Raw genomic sequence first — 22,458 nt, 5'->3', positions numbered from 1 at the left:
ATCAAGAAATGGAAAGGTAGAGAAGCTAGAGTTGTGAATAAATAAAACATCAATATGAATTTTATTGCGATCTTGAAATTTGCCTTGCGACGCTTCTCTAGATACGCCACAAGCAAGGCAAAATGTGTCCGCCGACGGCAACTCAAGCACACACGCGGAAGAAAATTAAATCGTCTTTTACAAATATATTACTCCCAATAATTAATTGCCAAACTACGAAAATACGTTAAACAGCCTGCAGATTTATGAAATAAAAATGCGAGCAAGGAAAATTTCACGTTATTAAACCGATGATTGGCATGACCATACTCTGCGGGTAGATCCAAGTCGCATCTGACGGCACGCATCAATTTTGTGTTGTTACGGTATTCACGTTACATGCAATTTTAGATAAATATGAAAGTATAATGTAATAACTAATAACGTTTACAAATTTACCGGTGCATCAGGTAATCATAGGAAGTACTGAAACAAAAAAAACAACACGTGTGTGAGAACTCGCACTATGATGCACACTTATTTATATTCGTTTTGAGGAATAATGAACCTGTACTATTTTAACACACAATTTTCCCGGAATATCCTGCCAAGGACAGTCGTTAATTACACTAACTTAAAATTACGAATAGGATACATATTTCTAATTCCAATTCTCAACATCGAAATAATCCAATAGCCGACACGCACATGGAAACACCAGTTTTATAATCATTTTACGCGTAATTCATACTTAGCAAAACAATCTACATGTCTGTTGTCATTAGGTGCCGTTTGAAAAGCTCATTTTTAATCAATAATAAAATGTAATGTAATCGTAATGAATAAAATAATGATGCCGAGCCGCGTGCAGGTAAGAACAGACTGAAGCGGTCGAACGTTCGTAGCATGAGAGGCAGCATTGCGCACGTTTATAGCGATATAAAAACTTGTTTATACACAAACCCCGATATGCGTGTAGAATTGAAATAGCACATTTTTGAAGTGCACTAAAATAAAATAAAACATAATAATTCAAAAAATATAATCAGTTGTTAATTTCAGCGCATTCGGTTCGCGCGTTATACTAACGAAACTATTGCGTATATGCGTGTACACACAACTATCATTATAACTCGCGTTACGGAATTTTCTCGCAATAAATTTCGATACAGGGAAATAAAGAATTAAATTCCGCATCTGGGAAAATTATTCCGAACTTAGTTTAAGACCGCGTTCGCGTGTTATAATATTACCAAAATACAATTCCTAGCGCAACGAGTACTATTGCGTATATGCGTATTCACACAACTATCATTATAACTCGCGTTACGGAATTTTATCGCCATAAATATCCATAAATATCTGCTTAAGTGATCTGTTGATAATAAAAATGTTTTGCATTCTTGATGATTTTGATAATAAACTATAAAAATTATTATAAAACTGTTAGTTATATTCATGAAGGAATTGAAGAATATTTGCTTAAATTTACGATGCTAAAATAACAAACAGCAACGGGGTGTTTTGATTCCACGAAATAAAGATTCGATACCTGCAGGTAAACAAACTTATCTCTTGCGCGAAATCGCGTGGTCGCACAAGGATACGATGTGCTCTCACTACCCCCGACAAACAATATTTAACGCGAAAACGTGCATCGTAGTGCCATCTAACCGACTATCTAGTAATGGCAGGTTTAAATTTAAAACACATTTTATCAAATATGCAACAAAGTTGATATTGCATGAAAATGCCAGTCATAAGCAATTTAATAATGCCTATCAGATTGCAAAATTTCTTTAATATATATTCTATGCCACAACATAATAATATTATATTCACACATCGGAGAAAAACAAACATTCTGTGCGGAGTATCGAAATGGTGAGATAAAAATTACTTACTCAAGCACGAAGGGACCTCCTAAAAACGGGGAACAACATGGCAATCAATCAAATTGATCTAGCGACCGACAACGTCACACAATAACCGGCAATAAAACCGCAGCATTCTTGTAACTTGAAATATAAACATCAAAAGCGAGCAAAAAATCATATACGTAAACGCACTATTAATCATTCACAAAACACAGCAGATGCATGTTAGGAGTACATGTCGATTGATGACCGAATATAATGCAGATGTAGAAAATAGAAGTCCGACAAAAAAAACTGCAAAACTGGCTGCAAAGCATCGATAGCGTATGCCGCAGCCGTGCCAGTAACGCCGCGAGAGATTATGATAAGAAAGCAAGAAACGCGCAAAGCCGGCGCGTCGTCGGCCCGCGATCTTGTGCGCGAATTACATTTGGCACGGTTCATATATGCCAAGGCTGGCCAATGGATTTTCCTGGAGGGCCAAATCTTTTAGATTGCGGCGGCACCGGGCCACATACTATGGCCATTCATACATAAAATATTATACACATACAAAAGTTCCAACTTTGGTTTTTTGCGGCGGGCAAATACAAATGTCCTGGCGGGCCACTTTGTGGCCCGCGGGCCTGGGATTGGCCGGCCATGATATATGCGATCTAAACAATACTAGAATGTGCTGCATGCGGCAAGTGACAACGGCGAGAGAGAATTCTAATTTTTAACGATTTGCTCAAAAACTAAACGCGGTAAAAGGAACAGATTGAAAATTTTCAAACTACGGAAAATAGAAACGTGGTTATATGTGCTAAAAAGTGACATTCTTCAATTTTTACCCATTTTATTCAATTGCGAATATCTCGTAAACTAAAAGAGATAATTAAGATCGGATCGCGGGGTTTTAATCTACGGACTATTTTCTATAAGATAAGCTAGTTAAAACGGAAATCTGAGAGATGAAATTTTAAGTCTTAAGAAAAAATTGCCTTGCCTTGCTTGATACTTTTTTTCGACGATTTTCAAAAATTCATATCCCTTAAACTAAAAGAGATAGCTACCAACGAATTGTTGATTATGAAAGATTGGAAAATTCTCTATCAGATAAAAATATAAAATAATTATATTTCCTACAGTAAAAGGTCGAAAAACGCGACTAAAAGTGCTAAAAAGTGACATTTATCAATTTTTGCCCATTTTATTCAATCGCGAATATCTCGTAAACTAAAAGAGATAAATAAGATCTGATCGCAGCGTCTTAATCTACGGACCAATCTCTATCAGATAGGATAGTTAAAAGGGAAATCGAAGAGATGAAATTTTAAGTGTTAAGAAAAAATAGCCAATGGGGGTGCTTGATACTTTTTTTCGACGATTTTCAAAAATTCATATCTCTTAAACTAAAAGAGATAGCTACCAACGAATTGTTGATTATGAAAGATTGGAAAATTGTCTATCAGACAAAAATATAAAATAATTATATTTCCTACAGTAAAAGGTCGAAAAACGCGACTAAAAGTGCAAAAAAGTGACATTTATCAATTTTTGCCCATTTTATTCAATCGCGAATATCTCGTAAACTAAAAGAGATAAATAAGATCTGATCGCAGCGTCTTAATCTACGGACCAATCTCTATCAGATAGGATAGTTAAAAGGAAATCGGAGAGATGAAATTTTAAGTCTTAAGAAAAATTGCCAAGGGGTGCTTGATACTTTTTTCGACGATTTTCAAAATTCATATCTCTTAAACTAAAAGAGATAGCTACCAACGAATTGTTGATTATGAAATATTGAAAAATTCTCTATCAGATAAAAATATAAAATAATTATATTTCCTACAGTAAAAGGTCGAAAAACGCGACTAAAAGTGCTAAAAGTGACATTTATCAATTTTGCCCATTTTATTCAATCGCGAATATCTCGTAAACTAAAAGAGATAAATAAGATCTGATCGCAGCGTCTTAATCTACGGACCAATCTCTATCAGATACGATAGTTAAAAGGGAAATCGGAGAGATGAAATTTTAAGTCTTAAGAAAAAATTGCCAAGGGGGGGTGCTTGATACTTTTTTTCGACGATTTTCAAAAATTCATATCTCTTAAACTAAAAGAGATGGCTACCAACGAATTGTTGATTATGAAAGACTGGAAAATTCTCTATCAGATAAAAATATCAAATAATTATATTTCCTACAGTAAAAGGTCGAAAAACGCGACTAAAAGTGCTAAAAAGTGACATTTATCAATTTTTGCCCATTATATTCAATCGCGAATATCTCGTAAACTAAAAGAGATAAATAAGATCTGATCGCAGCGTCTTAATCTACGGACCAATCTCTATCAGATAGGATAGTTAAAAGGGAAATTTGATAGATGAAATTTTAAGTCTTAAGAAAAAATTGCCAAGGGGGGTGCTTGATACTTTTTTTCGACGATTTTCAAAAATTCATATCTCTTAAACTAAAAGAGATGGCTACCAACGAATTGTTGATTATGAAAGATTGGAAAATTCTCTATCAGATAAAAATATAAAATAAATATATTTCCTACAGTAAAAGGTCGAAAAACGCGACTAAAGTGCTAAAAAGTGACATTTATCAATTTTTGCCCATTTTATTCAATCGCGAATATCTCGTAACGGACTATTCTCTATAAGATGGGCTAGTTAAAGCGGAAATCTGAGTGATGAAATTTTAATTCTTAAGAAAAAATTGCCAAGGGGGGGGTGCTTGATAATTTTTATCGACGATTTTCGATAATTAATATCTCTTAAACTAAACGAGACAGCTACCAACGAATTGCTGATTATGAAAGATTGGAAAATTCTTTGCAACACGCGGTGGAACGTGAAAAAAACACTTTGCAATAGTGATTACAATTAAATAGTCGAGTGATGATTAAATATAATACAAACAATACAATTCGCGTAGAATACGTCTCGATCAATCTGAAGCACGAAACTGGCCGCCAACTGCGCAAGCAACGACGCGATAGTTTATGATAAGAACGAAAGTGTAAATTGTATTCAAAACAAACACGAATGCTCACGCTTGCCGATAAATATGGAAATAAACAATACAAATCTATTTTACAATTTTTGGGTCCTGCTAGGGCCATCTATGAATCATACTGTAGTTTCGAAATTGAGATTATTAAAAATAATGAAAAATTAAAATTCGATTTGCGTAATTCTGATTTCTTATGCTGACAGAGTACCAGATTTTACATCAAATATTTAAGTGATATCTGCTTAAGTGATCTGCTGATGATAAAAATGTTTTGTTGATGATAATTTTTATAATTAACTATTACACATAATCTAAAATTGTTATTTATATTCATAATTTAAGAAATGAAGAATACTTGCTTAAATTTACGATGCCAATATAAACTGCATGATGTGATTTTATTCCCAGAAATAAAGAATCGATATCTGCAGGTAAACAAACCACAATCTCTTGTACGAAATCGCGTGATCGCACACGGACGCGGTGTGCACTCACTACCACCGACAAGCAATATTTAACGCGAAAACGTGCATCGTACTGCCATCTAACCGACTATCTAGTAGTGGCAGGTTTAAATTTAAAACACATTTTATCAAATATATAACAAAGTTGATATTACATGAAAATACCAGTCATAAGCAATTTAATAATGTCTATCAAATTGCAATATTTCTTTAATTTTTATCATATGCTACAATATAATATTATATTCACACATCGGAGAAAAACAAACATTATGTGCGCAGTATCGAAATGGTGAGATAAAAATTACTTACGCACGAAGGGACCTTCTAAGGACGGGGAACAACATGGCAGCAATATGTATCCAACTGACTATCGACCGACAACGTCACACAATAACCGACAATAAAACGCAGCATTCTTGTAACTTAAAATATAAACATCAAAAGCGTTCACAAAACACAGCATATGCATGTTACGAGTACATGTCGATTGATGACCGAATTTGCGTCGCGCGAAATACATCTGGGCACGCCAGCGCCGGAAACGAAACTGGCTGCAAACCATCGATAGCGTATGCCGCAGGCGCGCCAGCAACGACGCTACAGTTTATGATAAGAAAGCAAGAGATGCGCAAAGCCGGCAGCGCGTCGATCGCACTCGACCTTGTGCGCGAATTGCAATAGGCACGAGACCTGTAATCTAAACTAAACTAGAATATGTTGCGTGCGGCGTGCGAGGATTGCAACGACGACACTCGGAAATCTCAGGTGTTGCATTCCACGCGGCGGAAGCGATAAGAAAGTAAATCGTGTTGAAAACAAACACAATTCTCGTTCCGAATGCCCACGTTTGCCGATAAATATAGAAATAAACAATACAATTCTATTTTATGATTTTTAGCTCATGCTGGTGCCATCTCTGAACGATTCAGGTAGAAGTCCCAAAAGTTAGATTTTTAAAATTAATGAAAATTTGCGCGATTTTACATTAACTATTAAAGTGATGTTTTGCAAAATGAATTAATCGTAAAATGTGTGTTAGAAATACGTTTTCCAAAGCTTCCACAAAGAAGCAATAATCAACAAAAATGAATTACTTCATTCAATTACAACATTTCAATACATACAAAATATTTTTGCATTGCATCGTGTATAAATAAAACTTACTTCTTTTGTTAAAACGAATTACATATATTTTTTTACAACAATGACACGCAGTTATATCACCACCTAATATAAACGTAAATATTGTTCTCACATATCTAATACATGTACGAATGTTAGTAGTTTGGCTTAAATATACTCGTTAAGTCGTATGTCTCTGCTCAGGGGTTACTCTTCAGATACTTGTGCAAAAGTTCCGACACTACATATCTATGATAGTGTCGAACTACAACTCAAAAATTAAGCACAACGTTACAAAACGCTGATTCCAAACGAGCAATTCATTTGTTTGCGCATCAACAAAACTTGCAACTGTTTGAAATCAACGAGTTTAAAATACTTCTACGAGTTATTCAATATTTGTCGTATATGTTCCCACATATGATTTCAAAATGGCCACCGTTTGCCATTTTGATAATAATAGATTAATTTGTTTTGGGGGGTAGTAGGTTGGTAGTAATTAATAAGTCAAAAGTGCGTTGCATTTCTCTGCCGTCCGTATGATTTGATTTTTAACCAAAAAGCTTGTCGAAGCAGTTGTGACAGTATGGCTTGTCCGTCTGCTCCTTAAAGGTGCCCTTGTTGAGCTGCTTGAGACAGAAGGCGCAGACAAAGTGCTCCGGATGGAATTTGCGGAACATGGCCGTGATGCATCGTCCGCCGATCGGTTTATGACAACCAGCACAAAGGGAACCTCGTTTTTGATGGTAGTGAGTCTCGCAATATGGCTGACCTTCATGATCAAAGAATGAGCCACCTACAAATGGCTGCCTACAATCCTAAAACAAAGAAAAACAAATTTGGTTAAAATCAATCTATAGACATTTTTGCGTCAAGTTGAACAAACTTAAAACAACGCATAAATACAATAAAACCTACTGCCAAACAAAATTCGACAAAACATCAAGATAACTTTGACTTTTTGAACTTCCCAGCAGTTAAACCATCAAAAATTGCTTAATTACGCGCTAGAAACATCCGAAATCCCATCTGGCCACGCATTACGCCAGAGCTAACATCATAAAACACCGAAAAAACATTAAAACCAACTCTCGCATTACGCGACCGCCACCTAAAAATAATTCGCGTAAATAATTTCGCATTATACCTGGCATTAAAACGCAACCGGCTAGGTGCGCTATCAGATCGGACGCGACTTTCAAACATTCTAATACATTTTAAATATTATAAAAATACATATCGCGCGCGCGTATTATTATTTCTATGATGTCCACGTTTCGCTTTTTATAGTCGCGAGCATCGAAGGCAAGAGATAAATATGTCATAATGACAGCCGAGAAAGAAAGAAAAAATCTTGCGAAACGATATAGACACGTGAAGATGCGCGGATTCGCTTCTTGCATCATTTTGCACAACGTGGTGCTCACCGAAAATCGAGAGGCATTTATCTTTTCGCAAAGTCGCGGGGCTGAATGTGTGCCAAGTTTAAAAACACATTCGAAACACAAACGAATCGCGGTAAAACCGAGACAAGATGAAGGCGGTGCGCGACGTAAAGTGCAGGCGACAACAAAGTGGAGAATGATAAATCGCACTCGATGTTGCGGTGTCGAAAAACGTCAAAAAGTGTCGCCATGTATTTAACTCTCATTTTATTTTTATTTTTCTAAAAAGAAGTGATTGTCTCGCATTATTTACGACGCCATGTCAGTTGTGACAAAAATGCATTCAGACACTTGACACCAAACAAAAACAAACAAATGCATTGCGATTACACGAAAAATGCATTTACGGTGCATTTTCACTGCATTTTATGCACTTGATGCAATAGAATGCGTCCCCGCACACACATATACCAAGTGTTTTGGTAACATGCGTTTGATTTTTGTGTTTTTTATTATTGTTTTTGTTTTTTCTATTCTTTTTTTATTTGTTTGTTTTTTGTTTTTGTTTTTATTATACAAATAGAATATATATCATATTTTAAGAGAGTTAAATAAATAGTTACACTTAATTATCATCCCCTAACGAGTTTTGATTGCCTCAGAATTTCGCAAGTTGTTCGAGCGAGAAATCAGATCGAAAACGAAAAATGCGCAGAAAGAACAGAACGAAATGAAGCCTATAACGAACGAACAAGAGCAGAAAATGGCGTGTCGCATTAATATCTCCGTCTATTCGTCCTCCTCTTCCTCGTCGTCAGCGCCAATGCATTTCGGACACACCGGCTTGCCCTCCATGGCGTAAAACGACTTGCCCTGCACCGCCATCTTACAATCCTAATACCAACAAACATTTAATCATCCCATCACCTGACATAATCTGAAAAGTGGACTTTGACCTTTTAAAGGTCAAACATTTAGGAGACGGATAGGATTTGCTGTTGGTACAAATACAAGAGTAGTTATAGGTAATTGATTGCTTACCCTGCAGACGAAGCAATCGGGATGCCATTGCGCATTCAACGCTGAGATGTAGTTCTCCATGATGGCGCCATTGCAAGCGCCGCACTTTGGTGCGAACATGTCGAAGTAGTCATCGCGACAGTACGGCTTTCCTTCGCGCTCGTGGAAACCCTCATCGCCAAACTGCTTGCCGCATTGCGCGCAGAAGAAGTGCTCCATGTGCCAGGTCTTCTCAAGTGCAGTTACACATTTCTGAAACATAGACAACCCATCGTACAATTATCAACACCACTTTCGGTTGGAATAGTAGAAGCCATTTTGGAAAAAAATATTACATCCAAGATAGGCCCATTGCAGTAGGCACAGCGTGGCGAAAAGAGATTGTGGTAGTCCGTCTCGCAGTAAGGCTTTCCATCGCGTTCGAAGAAGTTACGCGTGCCCAACTCCTGTGTGCAGTGCGCACACGTGAAATGCTCCGGATGCCAGGTCTTGCCCAATGCGGTAATAACCTGTCCGACGATCGGCTTCTCGCACGCGTTGCAGCATCCCTTCTGGCTTGTGTTAACTCCCTGGCGTGACATGTCTGCCTGTAGGTTTCCTAGCATATGATCCAAATTCTGCTTGTTGGCCGCCTTCTCAGGACGTGCGTATGCTGACTCGCTGACGGTTTGCTTGCTCACCTGCAAGTAAATCAAAATAAATTAAAATTACTTTTTTTTTAAGTTTTTTAAATTGCTACAGATACCGAAAGGAGTTGTTAAGTATGCGACGACCGGCTGGAAACTGAGCAGGGCTTAACCTAATTCCCGAATCGAAAGCAGCGGCCAGAAAATTACCTCCTCTCCGCGCCGCCTCCCCTCTCGTAGGCCATTTTCCGTGCCGAGATACGTTTTTCCTACGGAAATAACGCTCGCAGCCGCACGCCCCACCCCGTCGAGAGATTCGAATTATCGTAAACTATTTTCGGCCGTACGCGAACATTAGACGCGTTTAAACGCAACGTAACATATTCTGTTCGGCGCTGTGCGTGTTGAATTTAAGCGAATATTGTACACCATCTTCTTCTCGTGTGACGTCAACGTAAAACACATAAAGCAATTAACGCTTGCAGCCAGACAAAATACAACTGCGAGGTGTGAATTAATTTCGTCACATGCAAAATGCAATGAATGAATCAAAGCGAATTCAATTGGCGCGGTTTACACGATTTTTGCGTGCGCCTGGTTGCTGAACGTTAACATAACCCAATATATAACCTAGCCGATGGCAATGTCAATGTTTGCGCGCGTTTGATCAATGTTTACGACCGTAGTGCTGCTGCAAATTGGTTTAGTAGGTCATGCGAAACCGAGTAATAACAAATCGCGCGCAAAGTTTTCCAGATGCCGATTTTTGGCAATAACATTACCAATGTAATCAATTGTTAAATAATAAGATTGGTAAAATATACTCACTTTAATCTCAGAGAGCGAGTCCATCAAGTCATCCAGCTCCTTGGTGGCGGTGGAGGCGGCCGGCGCCTTCGATTGCGTGTAAGTCTGCTGAATCAGCTCCGATTCGCTTGGGAAATCCGTTTCGGTCTTTGTCTCCTTCACCGTGATGGTCACACGTTTCGGACCACTGTAGATGACTTCCCTGCGAACAAAAACACCCTGTATAATAATATAATTTAGAAAAAATTGAATACTGCGGAGAATTTAATGCGACCGACATTTTTTTTTTATTCTGGTCTGGTAATGTTCCACGAAAACATCAGAAATAGATTAAAATTATTAATAGACGCATCGCGTTTAAAAATATTCATGATGTTATTGTCTCTCGAGTTTCGCTCGGCACGCAGCAGCAATCCCGCTGCAGGCGAGAGGAGATCATAACTTTCGGAACTAAAACTGCACTTTTAATTAGCGCCGCACTCGCGAACCTGTTACGAATCAATTTCGGAAGTTTTGGCCGCATTTTCCGCGCGCGCGAATACGCAGTGCGAGTTAAAATAGAAATAAAACACGAAAATCGCACGCGGCCAGATTATGCAAATCCTTCTTTATGAGCATTTACGATCTGATTCCGAACACCTTAGACCAAACACTAGAAGTTAGTCAAGAGTTATGAAACGGCAATAAAACTAATAAAACAATCAGGAAAAATAAAATATACGTAAATATTTGCCAAAAACACGCGGAAAGAGAAGTTTAAAGAAGCATTTTAAAAGAAAAACTTACCCTCCATTAAGTTCCTCCAGGAGGCTATCAACCGTGGGGCGGTTAGTCGCCTGAGAGCCTGGTCTGCTGCCATAATACGCCGCCGGCGAATTCGCCCCGGAGTTGTAATAAGTACTTCCGTTAGCACCATTGCTTCCTGTAAAAACATAATACATTACATTAAAACAATAAACTTTAGACGAGTATGTAAAACATTCAACTTAATAAACAATCATTTTCGGTTATTTACACTCAATTTGAACAAATACACACATTTAAATTATTTTTGACTGGTTTACAAACAAAATTGAAATAAAACTAAGTTAAAATTCAAATGCGTATTGTGTGTTGCCTACTTATATGACAGCAATGAATAGCTTGTCAATCGTAGCGTTTCAAATAAGCGCATGCGCAAAATAAACGCGTTTACTGATAAATTAATAGTTGTTTTGTCATCTTTCAAGCCAGTTTCAACAAAGTAAACGTAACGGATTATATAAACTGTAAACAAATGCATAACATTGCTGCGTTGGTGTTAACCTTGACATGCGCGCGTCCTTGGAAATATTGCACTCACCGCCAGACGTATTCCCATACATGCTCGTCGTCGTCGAGCCATTAAGTTCGTTGGTCGTGCTGAGGTCCTGCAGGAGGTTCTCCAGCTCGGAGAGATTGTTGTTGAACTGTTTCGGCTTCGCTGGCACCACCGGACTACGCCCACCTGAAGTAGGTGGTTGCGTACGTCCATAATTACCCTAGAAAACACAAAAAAAGAGAAAATATTACTTTTTTAAATATAAATTTTTCTACATTTACAGATTTTGTTTGTGGTTGGTGCCGTGTGCAAAAAAAAAAAGATTCGACACCGTACGGCCTCCCGCAGGACTTCTCTCACTCACTCGCACCGCGTGCGCGCACATTTTGCGTTGCCGAGTCCCGAATCGCTCCATAAAGGGTAACTCGTCACGCGCAACCGCCGCAACACGCCGCGACTTTTGTCCAAAATAAATATTACATGGCGTTCAGTGCGAAATTTCACAAATTACTATAAATATGCACTCGCAGAGTCGCAACATTTACAAAATGGTTGAGTTAATTCACAAGTCGCTACTCTAGACTGGGCTAAGTAGCTCTTTGATTGACAGTGGCAGCAAGTCGACCAAGTCGACCACCTGCAGGAATCATTCAACAAGTGGTTTTCCTACTTGACTACATCATACATACATTTACATCTTGAATACTACGTTAAACACGATAATTTCGTTTTATTTTGCATTTTTTATTGTTATTTTACGTTCACAACGTTATAAAATGGAAATAAATAAGTAATTTTAACAGATGTCGCTGTTTTCCATATTGTAACAAAAAAATTTAATTAAATTAATTATATTTACTAAATTGCAATAAAAGTAACGAAATTATTGCAATGTTTTCTTTATAAATCTATTCAGTATACAATTTTCTACAAATTTAACGATTTTATAAATAAATTTAAATAAAAATTGATTAAAAACCGCGTTAATAAAAAAAAAATTAAGTAAAATAACATATATGATGATTTTTTTTAAGTTTAACCCAAATTTTTAACTTAATTTTGACTCAAGTCACTCAAAACGTCGGCGTTTCGTTAATTTAACAAATTGATGGATTTGGCAGGTGGCAAAACGCAATCTGCCGAAGATGATCAAAGCAAACGCTGAAAACTGCCACAAAAATTACGTTTAACTTTGCCAAAATTACAAATATACCCCAAATTGTAACAACTTCCTAGTTTACAAAGTTCAACAATCTACACGCGGAGAAAGAATCTTGTGAATGAATTCTTTGCACGAAATTAAAATAAATTACATCCAAACCAGCGTGAAATGAACTAAACTGTGTGCGCTCAATTTCCATGCTAAATTGCCGATTGTCTCACAAATGCCAAGCGGGAATGTAAACAACATATACCCACTAGAACTAGAACTAGAAATAATCAGAAAAAAGTTTCATTCTCGTTTTCAACACTTCTATGACATACGCGTATTCTCGACGTTTCTTTGCTTTGCGATTTTTTTATTGTGGAAATTTTTTTATATGTCCACGAAAATGTTTTATTCGCGTGATGAGCGTTTATTTATTTTCTTATTTTTCAATCTCGTGTCCATGATGCGAATCTATTGCAGGATTATGAAAAATTTATTTATAATGCATGATAAATATAAAATTATAATGTCGACGCGAGGCGAGGCGAACGCCTCGATTTACATATTTACGAAATAGTTTTATAATTAGGCAACGCATTCACGGATTCAAGATTCAGGCGAACAAATATTTAAAGATTTTTGAACAGTGAACGCCACCTACAGAGCAAAAAAATTGATGTTTTGCCAGGAAATTTAGAAGAAACATTCTGTTACCACGTTTAACATAGGCAACCAACATTGCATGCAAAATTTCTTATAATATGCAACCAAGTGTATTAAACTACGATAATGCAAACAATAATATCTATAAAAAAATCACTTACAGATCGTGATGAATACGAATCCGATCGCGTCATGGGAATTTCCGTGGTGACAGGCGAATGCTTCGCTTTCACCGATCCATACCCCGGAGAGCTACCCGTATGGGCGTGACCACTTCCAGCGGGTTGCACAGTGTTCTGCAGATCGGCAAGCAGTGCATCTGCAACCAAACATACACAATTGTTTAAATTAACTATTCACCAACAAAAAACACATCTTATTCACTTAATTTCGCCACTTCATCACTCTCCACGAAAGATTCAAGGGCGGTGCGGGCGTGAGCCCTGTTCGACTGTTCCATGACAACTAAATTATTATTCACACAAAAATTCGCACAAGCGGTTTTCACACTTTTCGGCAATCAAACACAGGAAATGAATGTGTGTAATTACCGCGCGACAATTTCTCGAAAACTGATGCCCCACGCGCACTCAAACGTCTCACCACACACTGTGAAATGACTCATACAATCTTATCAGTCGCATCTGAATGCCTCTGTTTAATTTTCAGCGCGATTCACTGCGCAAATATACATCGCAAAATTCTCACGTATCAACCAGAAATAATCGCAACTATAAAATAATAATGACGCGAAATAATAAACAATAAAAAACCAATGCTTAAATATTATTCATATTCATAATCGTAATTAAATAATCATCGCATTGTTTATTATATGCATTGCATTACTCAGCATATCATCGCAGTAATTAATCTACAATACGCATTGATTGTGTTTGAAAACAAAACGTGCGGAATTTTAATTGTGAGGTTATGAAATTTCTCAATACCAATGAGTGTTTTGTTTTGAAAACAAACGAAAACAAAATGGCCGCGTGGTGTGGTAGCTATGGGCGATGGGATAATAAACATAACTTGTGTTTTGTGTGGATCGCAGCTATAAATATCGCTGTGTTTCAAGCGATTCAAGGAGTTTGTTTTTTCGTTATACACACATACATAGTAGATCGATTGTAAGTAGAACAGAATTATTAGAAGGCATTGAAATTGTATTTTGTATCATAAAAATAGAAAAATTCAATGCTGTGTGTTTAAAATAATGTTTTATTAAATAATTGAGATTTCTATCGTACTGCGCATGCGCAGCAAAAATTATACGTGTTTTTAAATACAATGAAAGAAAATTCATTGTCAAAAGACATTAAAATGTCATTTTTCTGCATAATTTAAACAAAACTTACTAAAATAACGATCCCACTCCTGTTTCTTCCTGAATTTCTCATCCAGAGTAGCAGGTGGTGACAGATCAAAGGTGACCGTCTTCGGACTGGGGGTGCGTGTACGCGAGCGCATTTTCAAACTCATTCTGCACTTGCAACTTCGTCAAATCACCGCGACCTCACAAAATATTTATTATATATTATGTTGTTTATCAACTTGGATGCACTTTGCACAAGCCGACAGAATTATGACGAATGCGCAACTTTCCACAGGTTTTCCAACGGCGAACGCGTTCGTTTATTTTTTTGGCAACCGCCAAGCGGCGAAAACGTCTAATAATAAATGCGCCACAGCGCAGCGTGGAAAACCGGCGGGTGTTGTGGAAAGCCTACACACACACGCTCTTCTAACACGCGAGAGTTGAAAATTCGCAGGCGCGCGCGCGTTTTCCGCAGGATATCCCGATTTAAACTAGAACGACACACCTTGAAACACCTTGTGTTTTGTGTGCTTCAAGGTAAGTGTTGTAATTACGCCACTAATACACCAACGTGAAAAACTTGAAAATACAGCGCGCCACGACTACACAAACGCCAAAATATTATTAGTCACCGAATTTTCTTACGGAATATTTCGTGCACAATATTTTAGAGAGGCTTAAAATTGATTTTTAGAACAAACTCGACGCCAGTCACTCTCACTTTAACAAAAAAAAAGAAGTGAAATCTTAACAATCAAGTTTTATAACCAATTCCACCAATATTTATAAACCATAGGTATGCAAATTATTAAGTCAATGTTTGTATCACTACTACGCACTTTTGTATACTCGTAGATTGTCCCAGGCGACCAGTCCGCCGAGTTTTTATGACAATTTGTTGTTCCGAGTTTACGTGCCGGTGAAGGTCGCGCGTCTCCCACGAAACGCTAGCAACAAATAATCGCATCCATGCGAAAGGCAAGAGCATATGCGGCCTCTGTGCGAGGAAAACTGCTCGCCTTCTCGTTTGTTAGACTGCCCATTGCGCCTCTTAATAATTGCTCGCGGCTCGCATCATTACACGCGTTACGCGGCGCAAAACAAACGAAGCACGGCGGGCGAACAATTACTCTCGTTGTTATTAATGTTGCGGCAATGTTAACAAATTGTCCGGCTGCGCGGTATGATAGAGTCATAGATCATCGAGGGATCATAGGCGAAGTTCAAGATGATTAAGACGGTAATAATAAGAACATTATTTGAAGTAGTTAAATATAAACTATAAACTAGTTTTATAATATTTAGTTATATTAATAAATAGGTATATCATTGTTTTACGGTAAAATGCGGGAAATATTTAAAAATATGTTTCAGAAGTTGCTGTTTTATTTAAAACGCCAATTTTATCACGGTTTTGAGATACAAAAAGTGTAATTTAAATTTAAAGTACTTTAGTCACGACTTTAGTCACGGGAAGGAGCCAGTTGATACATAATATACTGTTATCTGTATCTCTGCGTGTTTCGCGAAATAGTTTTAGTTGATAATGTATTTTTATCGAAAAACTCAAACTTTTACTTTAAAATGAAAAAAAAATCGAAGATTTAAGACGAATTTTATTAATAAATTACCAATTTGTGTTCAAAAATCTCCGCTACCGCCATCTATTTTCTAACTCCTTAATTATTTCCACTTATATTAAATTCAAAGCACATACAAAACATTGATCATAATATGTGCTTAGTAAACATAAATATTAAACATAGTTAACTAAATTCAACTCAAGGTTAGCCTCGAGTTACGCGCAATTATTCGCACTTAATTATTCTCGCTCAATCGCACTTCATCAATTACTCCCATTACTTGTTTATTGACATTTTCAATTGACACTATTCGCTTGTTTCTTGCTCATAATCCAGCGTCGGCTCAGCGCAATTCCCAAAATTATTTTTTAAGATCTCCAAAATTCTCTGTTGAATACTCTCCACATCTTCCCCTGGCGTGTAATCATCTACAGTAGATCTCGAAATAGTTATAATAGTAGGTGCTATTTTTAAATTATCCCCGTGATGTAAAACTAACTTCTTAAGAAAAGAATCAAAAGCAGTGAACATAATTTCTAATTCTTCGGTTGTGGACACATGATGAGGCAATTCTGTATCGTCCTTTGTGCATCCTGCATCGTGAATTATCTCCCAATCAATATCTTTTTCTTCATAGTGTTCTAACATGACATCTCTAAATGACATTACTTTTTTGTATAATGTAATATCTTTAGTTTCAAAACTTTTCAATGTTTCTTCATGTTGTGAAGGATTTTCTGAAATATCTTTACTGTGTTGTTGAAAATATTTAAAAATATTTTCCAAGAAGGATAATTGTTTGGTCCTTAGAGCAGTTATTTCTGTGATAATAAATTCATCCATAATTTTAGGTTTATCAACTTTTGGATTGTAAATATCTTCAAGGAGTTTATACATGTTTGCCTTTGCATACATGCCTAAAAATGGATTACTTGTACTGAAAAAATCTAAATCCACATCCAAAACCCAACTTTTTTTCTTTTCTATTTCTTTCACCAAATCCCCAATAAAACTCCAATCATCTTCCTGATTAATCACACCTTTACCAAGCGTAACCACTTGAAGCTCTACTTCCTTTACATTCATCATTTTATTCTCTGCAGCGTATAATCCTTCAGTAACAAAATAATTCTCCATAGATGTCACTCTAATCCTATCATCAACATCACCAATTTTAAAGTTTTTCCATCCATTCGCAATTTGTTCGGCCCATGGCGGTTTAACCCAATATAAAGACGAAAAATGTCCGGCATATGCTCCCGGAAGAAGCCAATTCTCTATACTGATCGCATCAAATAGTTTTTCTTTGTCGTATACATACGAAGGAGGCATATCCTTTGAGAGAAGCATATCAGGATGCGAATCGAAATGTACAAATGTAATATCCTCAAGTGGCAGATGTTTCGAGGCAATATTACGATAAATATAAGGCAACACTTCGTTATGATACTCCACAATGTAGATAGGAATTTGGTTATGTTGACGCAGTTTATTCCGCGTGCAACTTGCAGATGGCGTTGGTATCGGTTCTGAATAAACACAAGAAAACAACAGAAAGTCAAACAAGCGTTTGTATATCCAACAATTAATAAATATCACATAATAAATCTAAAAATGAAAAAAAAAACACTTTTGTTTGCTTTCTTTTGTTTTCTTCATGTGGGACGCGACAAAACTTTGTAACTTTCACTAACAGATGGCGCAAAACTGAAGAATTTTGTTTGTTTTCTAATTAAAATCTATGTTTTGAGGACTTACCATGATGTCCATTCTTATATTCGTAATCGTACATCCTTTTAACTACACAATACACAAACCAACGTCTAAATTAATAAGTTCTAATTGGAACACGTTTTAATCACTTGATTAACCGTCACCGCGTGTAATAATCACTGCACACTGAACGGTACTAAACGCAAAACACCTGATTCAACATTCCCGGCATTGAATCGCCGACAATCCGCACCGCTCCTTTTTCACCACGCGCGCAGAATGTGACACTTCGATATTGTGATGACCAATATGATCACGTTCGCGCCGTGCAAGCCAAAACGAAACAATTTCGAGTATGGCGCATGTGGTTTTCCGATAGCGCTTAACTTCCGTCCCGGCGCGATAATGGCGCAACGGGAATTCGCATGTGTTTGCTGATGGCGAAAGTGAGTCAAGGTGGGTGCAAACGCGCGGAAAATGCGACGACTTGCACGGGATTACCTAATAAGGAAAAGAAATCGAAAACGAATGCAAGTCCAGCTGGCGACCATGGTCGGCGCGAAAAGAAGGGGAATTCTTGCGCGTGGTTGAAGTTCATTCATAACTCGGCGAGACGGAGTGAAAACATAACGTCAGATTACGATTATGATAGTTCTCAGTAACAGATAACAAAATGTAGTTTACTCGTAATGCAATATTTTGTATCGTGGTGTAATAAATCGTTTTGCGTAGGTGCGAAAAATAGGAAATTAAAAAGTGCGTGAGTTGGAATTAATCTATATCTTAGGATGTTATCTAACAATGCATAATCTAATCAATTAATTGTCACGTAAGTAAGTAAACAAGTTATACAACTAAAGCATGCATTGTTTTAATTGGGAATTAAGTTTAGTCTAAGTTTTAACTGATCGTTAGAAGTTATTAATACATTTATGACAATTAAGAAGACTATTAAGAAGACTTAAGTGTGAATGTAGCTTTAGAATGTTTGAAGCGGCGTCGGCACCCATTATTAACCGTTTATTTCTGGAGCGGCGACGGCGGCAGAAATAATAAAGCGCTCGCGCTGGCGCATTAAATTAATTATAAACGGACAACGCTCAAGAGACGCCGCGCAGCCCGAAGGAGGAAGACCGACAAGAAAAAATCACGTCGGGCTGCCAACAACTGCAATAGCACAAGGCACCTACACACCACACACTTACACAACATAACAACTCGCAAAGCAACAATTACCTACACTCTGTTTCGGTTTCAATAACTCATTTCGGGCCATTAAAATTAAATGTCTTATTGGACATGAAGCGACACATTGTATACGCATACACAACATACTAATACGATAAACCCAGTGGCTAAAGATAGAAAACAATAAATCAAGGAAATTGCGCCGAGCAACCTGCCTTGCATCGAAATAAAAACATACGTGCATAATAACATGCGTTACAACATTATGCAAACTCGGACAAACAAGAATTATACTTATTTTAAGTAGGTACATACAATTGCGTATAATTATGGGAGTATAATTTGTCACGGTGCACACGTTTAGATTTATTTCAGGATCGATTCGCACTTCCGCGTCGCGAAAATCTTTCATATTCTCTCATTAAAATTCCACCTAGTTAATTACTGCCAATGTACGCATTGCACACTCAAACAGAAACTAAACTCTAATTAAAACGAGTGTTATTTATGTCCTGTGATGCTAATAACAACATTTGTGTTATGAATTGTTGTAAATAGCGAGTAATAAATGCGTTTGCGAAATGGGACTAATTAAAATGCATTAAAGATGAAGTAATCGACTAAAATACTTTGTAAGTTTAACAAATATACTCGTAGATGGTCCAATTCAGTTCAATTAAAGTTTTAATTTTAAAAGTTTTAAAAGCGATTCGTTTCGTTAGTAATATTTTTCTCAGTTTGCGCGCGTTTGAAACATGTGGCATCAAGGCAAGCATCAAGTGAAATCACAAATTGATTTGCATTACGTCATCAGTGTTAATGTTTGATTAGTTGTTTGATGCGATGTGCAAACAAGCAAACGGAGAAGAAGAATTCAAGTTTAAGGCAATTTTAATTGATTTGCTAGTAAGTTTTTATTTTATTTTTAACAAAAATGAGATTGAATAATAAATAAATGATATAGTAAGCAATTAATTACTAATATTACCATAATAATTAATCAATTAATGATAAAATTGTATTCGATATCTAATTTTATGTCCAGTTTCATAAATATTTAGTTTTGATTTATTAGAATACTGTTCACAAAACTCTTAATAAATAAAACGGTTAAAGTACTTTAGTCACGGCCGTGTTTAAAGTACCAAAAGTCTCAAAAAGGTCAAAAAACCGTGTAAAAAAGGCGCTTTAAAGATAAAAGTAGAAAAAAATGATTTATTCTGAAGTTATGCACGAAACTTTTAAAGAATTTACAAAATTTTCAAAAGAAATAATTCACTTACATCCTGGTTTAGTTCCGTTTTTCAACGTACACTGATAAGGCCTATGCAGCATCGTCGGTGAAAACTTCCCATACATTGTACGATCCATTTCAAACAAAATATTTTAACACACAAATACTTTGTATAATTTTTAACTTAACTCTACTAACGCTTAATTTGACACTCTGCGTCCAAATTACAGCAAATATTAAATATTATGTAAACACGACTACTGACAAATACGCCGACTTCAACTGAAACGAGTCTTTTCATTCATCGATTCGACGATTCCGTATTTTTAGTGTCGCCGCTTAGAGTTTATTGGCACGCACATAAAAAAAACAGATCACTCCCGCGCAATCCACACTCTTTTCAAACCCAGCACATTTTAAACACCACGTAATCACCCTTGTCGAAAGTGTCACTTCCAAATTTTATTTTTATCTTCGATAAAAATGTTTAGTATTTACTCACATAAAGCAAATAAACAACAAAAATTTATTTGTGTGCTAAATATTTGTCTTTGTATTATGTTGTCAGGGAACAAATCACTTTGAGAATGTCACGCAGTCTCAGTCTCAAACAATCTCAAACGAGTAATTACACTCCGAGTGGCAATCCTCTTTTAAACTTGAGTTGCGACCATCGCTTGTTTTCTTCATTTGTTTTCCGCGCTGCACAATTCACTGCTCACTGTTGTCTGTGTGTGCTAACGGCAAACGCAGCACTCGAAATACAGACACACGCAGCAGCAGCGCAGCGGAAACTCAGTGGAAAACGGGAGTCATGGCACTTTATTTAGAATTTCAGTCGCGACAAGTTGAACACGAACAATAAATACTACCAATAATGAATGTGTTATTTGATCGACGATTCTGAGTATACTAAACTATAAAATATATGTATTCCTAATCTGGATTGGCGTTGAAATTCGTTAAAAAAAGATTGCCTTTTGTGGCAGTCGTCGTAAAAAGTGGTGTTGGCATATTGTTATGCTAAGACACCGTTCGCACGCTCAATTCACTCCTAAACTAGCGAAAGTTGTGCAATTGTACTGACAAGTCAATAAATTAAATTTGGTTTAATCAAATCAATCTATGTTAAGGACAAATTAATATCAAAATTTTGTTAAAAGCGTCAATTGACTAAAATTGATTTACATTAATATTTTTGTTTTTTAAAAGATTAAAAATCATATTTATAGCTCATAAAACGACGGCGCCGTTTGTGATTTCAGTGGAGCACTCGAAAACGCGTTTATTTTTAACTTAACGCCTCTGATAAATCGGAAAAATGCCGATGTACGAAATACGCTACTGCGCATGCGCCAATTTGAATTTTCAATCCGCGCGCAACACGGCCAGTGGGCGTGGCTTTAGATAACATGAAAACAATCGAGTAAAAACAAAAGCGTTCTTTCACTCATTTCTAACCTCTAATTCTCTCTACAAATAATTCTTTAAACAATATTAACAATTGATATAATTCCCCAGTGACTGAGCAATAACAATAGAACAGTATTCATTTGTTATGTTATTTTTAGAGGTTAGGTTCACATTGCTCATCTCTAATGTAGATAATTCTAAGAAAAACTCACCTAGATCATCCATGTTTTCGTCTGTTATTAGCGCCTGCACACTGTTGCAAGACGCCCGCAATCAACCCTTCGTTGTCTCAAGAATGCACGAATATGTAGCACATCGATAACTTATCACGATAGTCGATTACAGCCAACATTCGAGAATCGGACGAGGAACTCTCACCGATCTACCATATTTGGAAACGAGCAGAGATAAACATAACACCCGAGCGCGCTTCGTGTTGTACTCTTCGGCGAACATCATTTGACAGATTATCAAGCAGCGGCAACCAACATGTTCAAATAACTTGTGTATGCAACCCAATATACAGCAAACCTGAAATAAATATGTTGTTTTATTCCATCAACTTTTATTATAGTATTTATTATTAAACAGGAAATACTAGCATAAA

General features: G+C 36.7%; 1 protein-coding gene and 1 long non-coding RNA gene across 8 annotated transcripts; both read right to left on the bottom strand.

The window, feature by feature from the left end:
- Positions 1-31: 31 nt before the first annotated feature.
- On the bottom strand, positions 32-5,880 carry LOC135789613 (uncharacterized). Its single transcript, XR_010547611.1, has 2 exons — positions 5,636-5,880; positions 32-465 (listed from the first exon to the last, which is right to left on the bottom strand). It is a non-coding gene; the product is annotated as an uncharacterized lncRNA (long non-coding RNA).
- A 610-nt stretch (positions 5,881-6,490) lies between these two features.
- On the bottom strand, positions 6,491-22,315 carry Pax (paxillin). 7 transcript variants are annotated; one of them, XM_065300048.1, is made up of 8 exons: positions 22,064-22,292; positions 13,561-13,718; positions 11,629-11,806; positions 11,073-11,208; positions 10,308-10,488; positions 9,189-9,533; positions 8,875-9,105; positions 6,491-7,266 (listed from the first exon to the last, which is right to left on the bottom strand). In XM_065300048.1, the coding sequence occupies exons 1-8, from the start codon at positions 22,074-22,076 to the stop codon at positions 7,000-7,002; spliced, it is 1,509 nt and encodes a 502-aa protein (XP_065156120.1). In that variant the 5' UTR covers positions 22,077-22,292; the 3' UTR covers positions 6,491-6,999. The 7 variants fall into 7 exon arrangements, with proteins under 7 accessions (XP_065156120.1, XP_065156116.1, XP_065156119.1 ...); XM_065300044.1 differs by lacking the exon at positions 22,064-22,292 and adding an exon at positions 20,488-20,636; XM_065300047.1 differs by lacking the exon at positions 22,064-22,292 and adding an exon at positions 18,062-18,220.
- Positions 22,316-22,458: the final 143 nt, after the last annotated feature.

This window comes from Atheta coriaria, unplaced genomic scaffold, assembly GCF_025399875.1.
Source record: "Atheta coriaria isolate IRGN ID8LTWV9N9 unplaced genomic scaffold, Caltech_Dcor_3.1 hic_scaffold_3_pilon, whole genome shotgun sequence".
NCBI lineage: Eukaryota > Metazoa > Arthropoda > Insecta > Coleoptera > Staphylinidae > Dalotia > Dalotia coriaria.
The sequence above is the reverse complement of the archived record's forward strand: the minus strand, read 5'-3'. Positions and strand labels throughout refer to the sequence as shown.

Bases quoted from the DNA above. Each gene is read 5' to 3' on its own strand.
- Pax (XM_065300043.1), bottom strand. From the start codon at position 14,884: ATGAGTTTGAAAATGCGCTCGCGTACACGCACCCCCAGTCCGAAGACG. The intron at 13,719-14,760 runs GTAAGTTTTGTT...GTTTGGTTGCAG, and splicing joins GGAGTGGGATCGTTATTTTA to ATGCACTGCTTGCCGATCTG. The intron at 11,209-11,628 runs GTGAGTGCAATA...ATGTTTTTACAG, and splicing joins GTATGGGAATACGTCTGGCG to GAAGCAATGGTGCTAACGGA.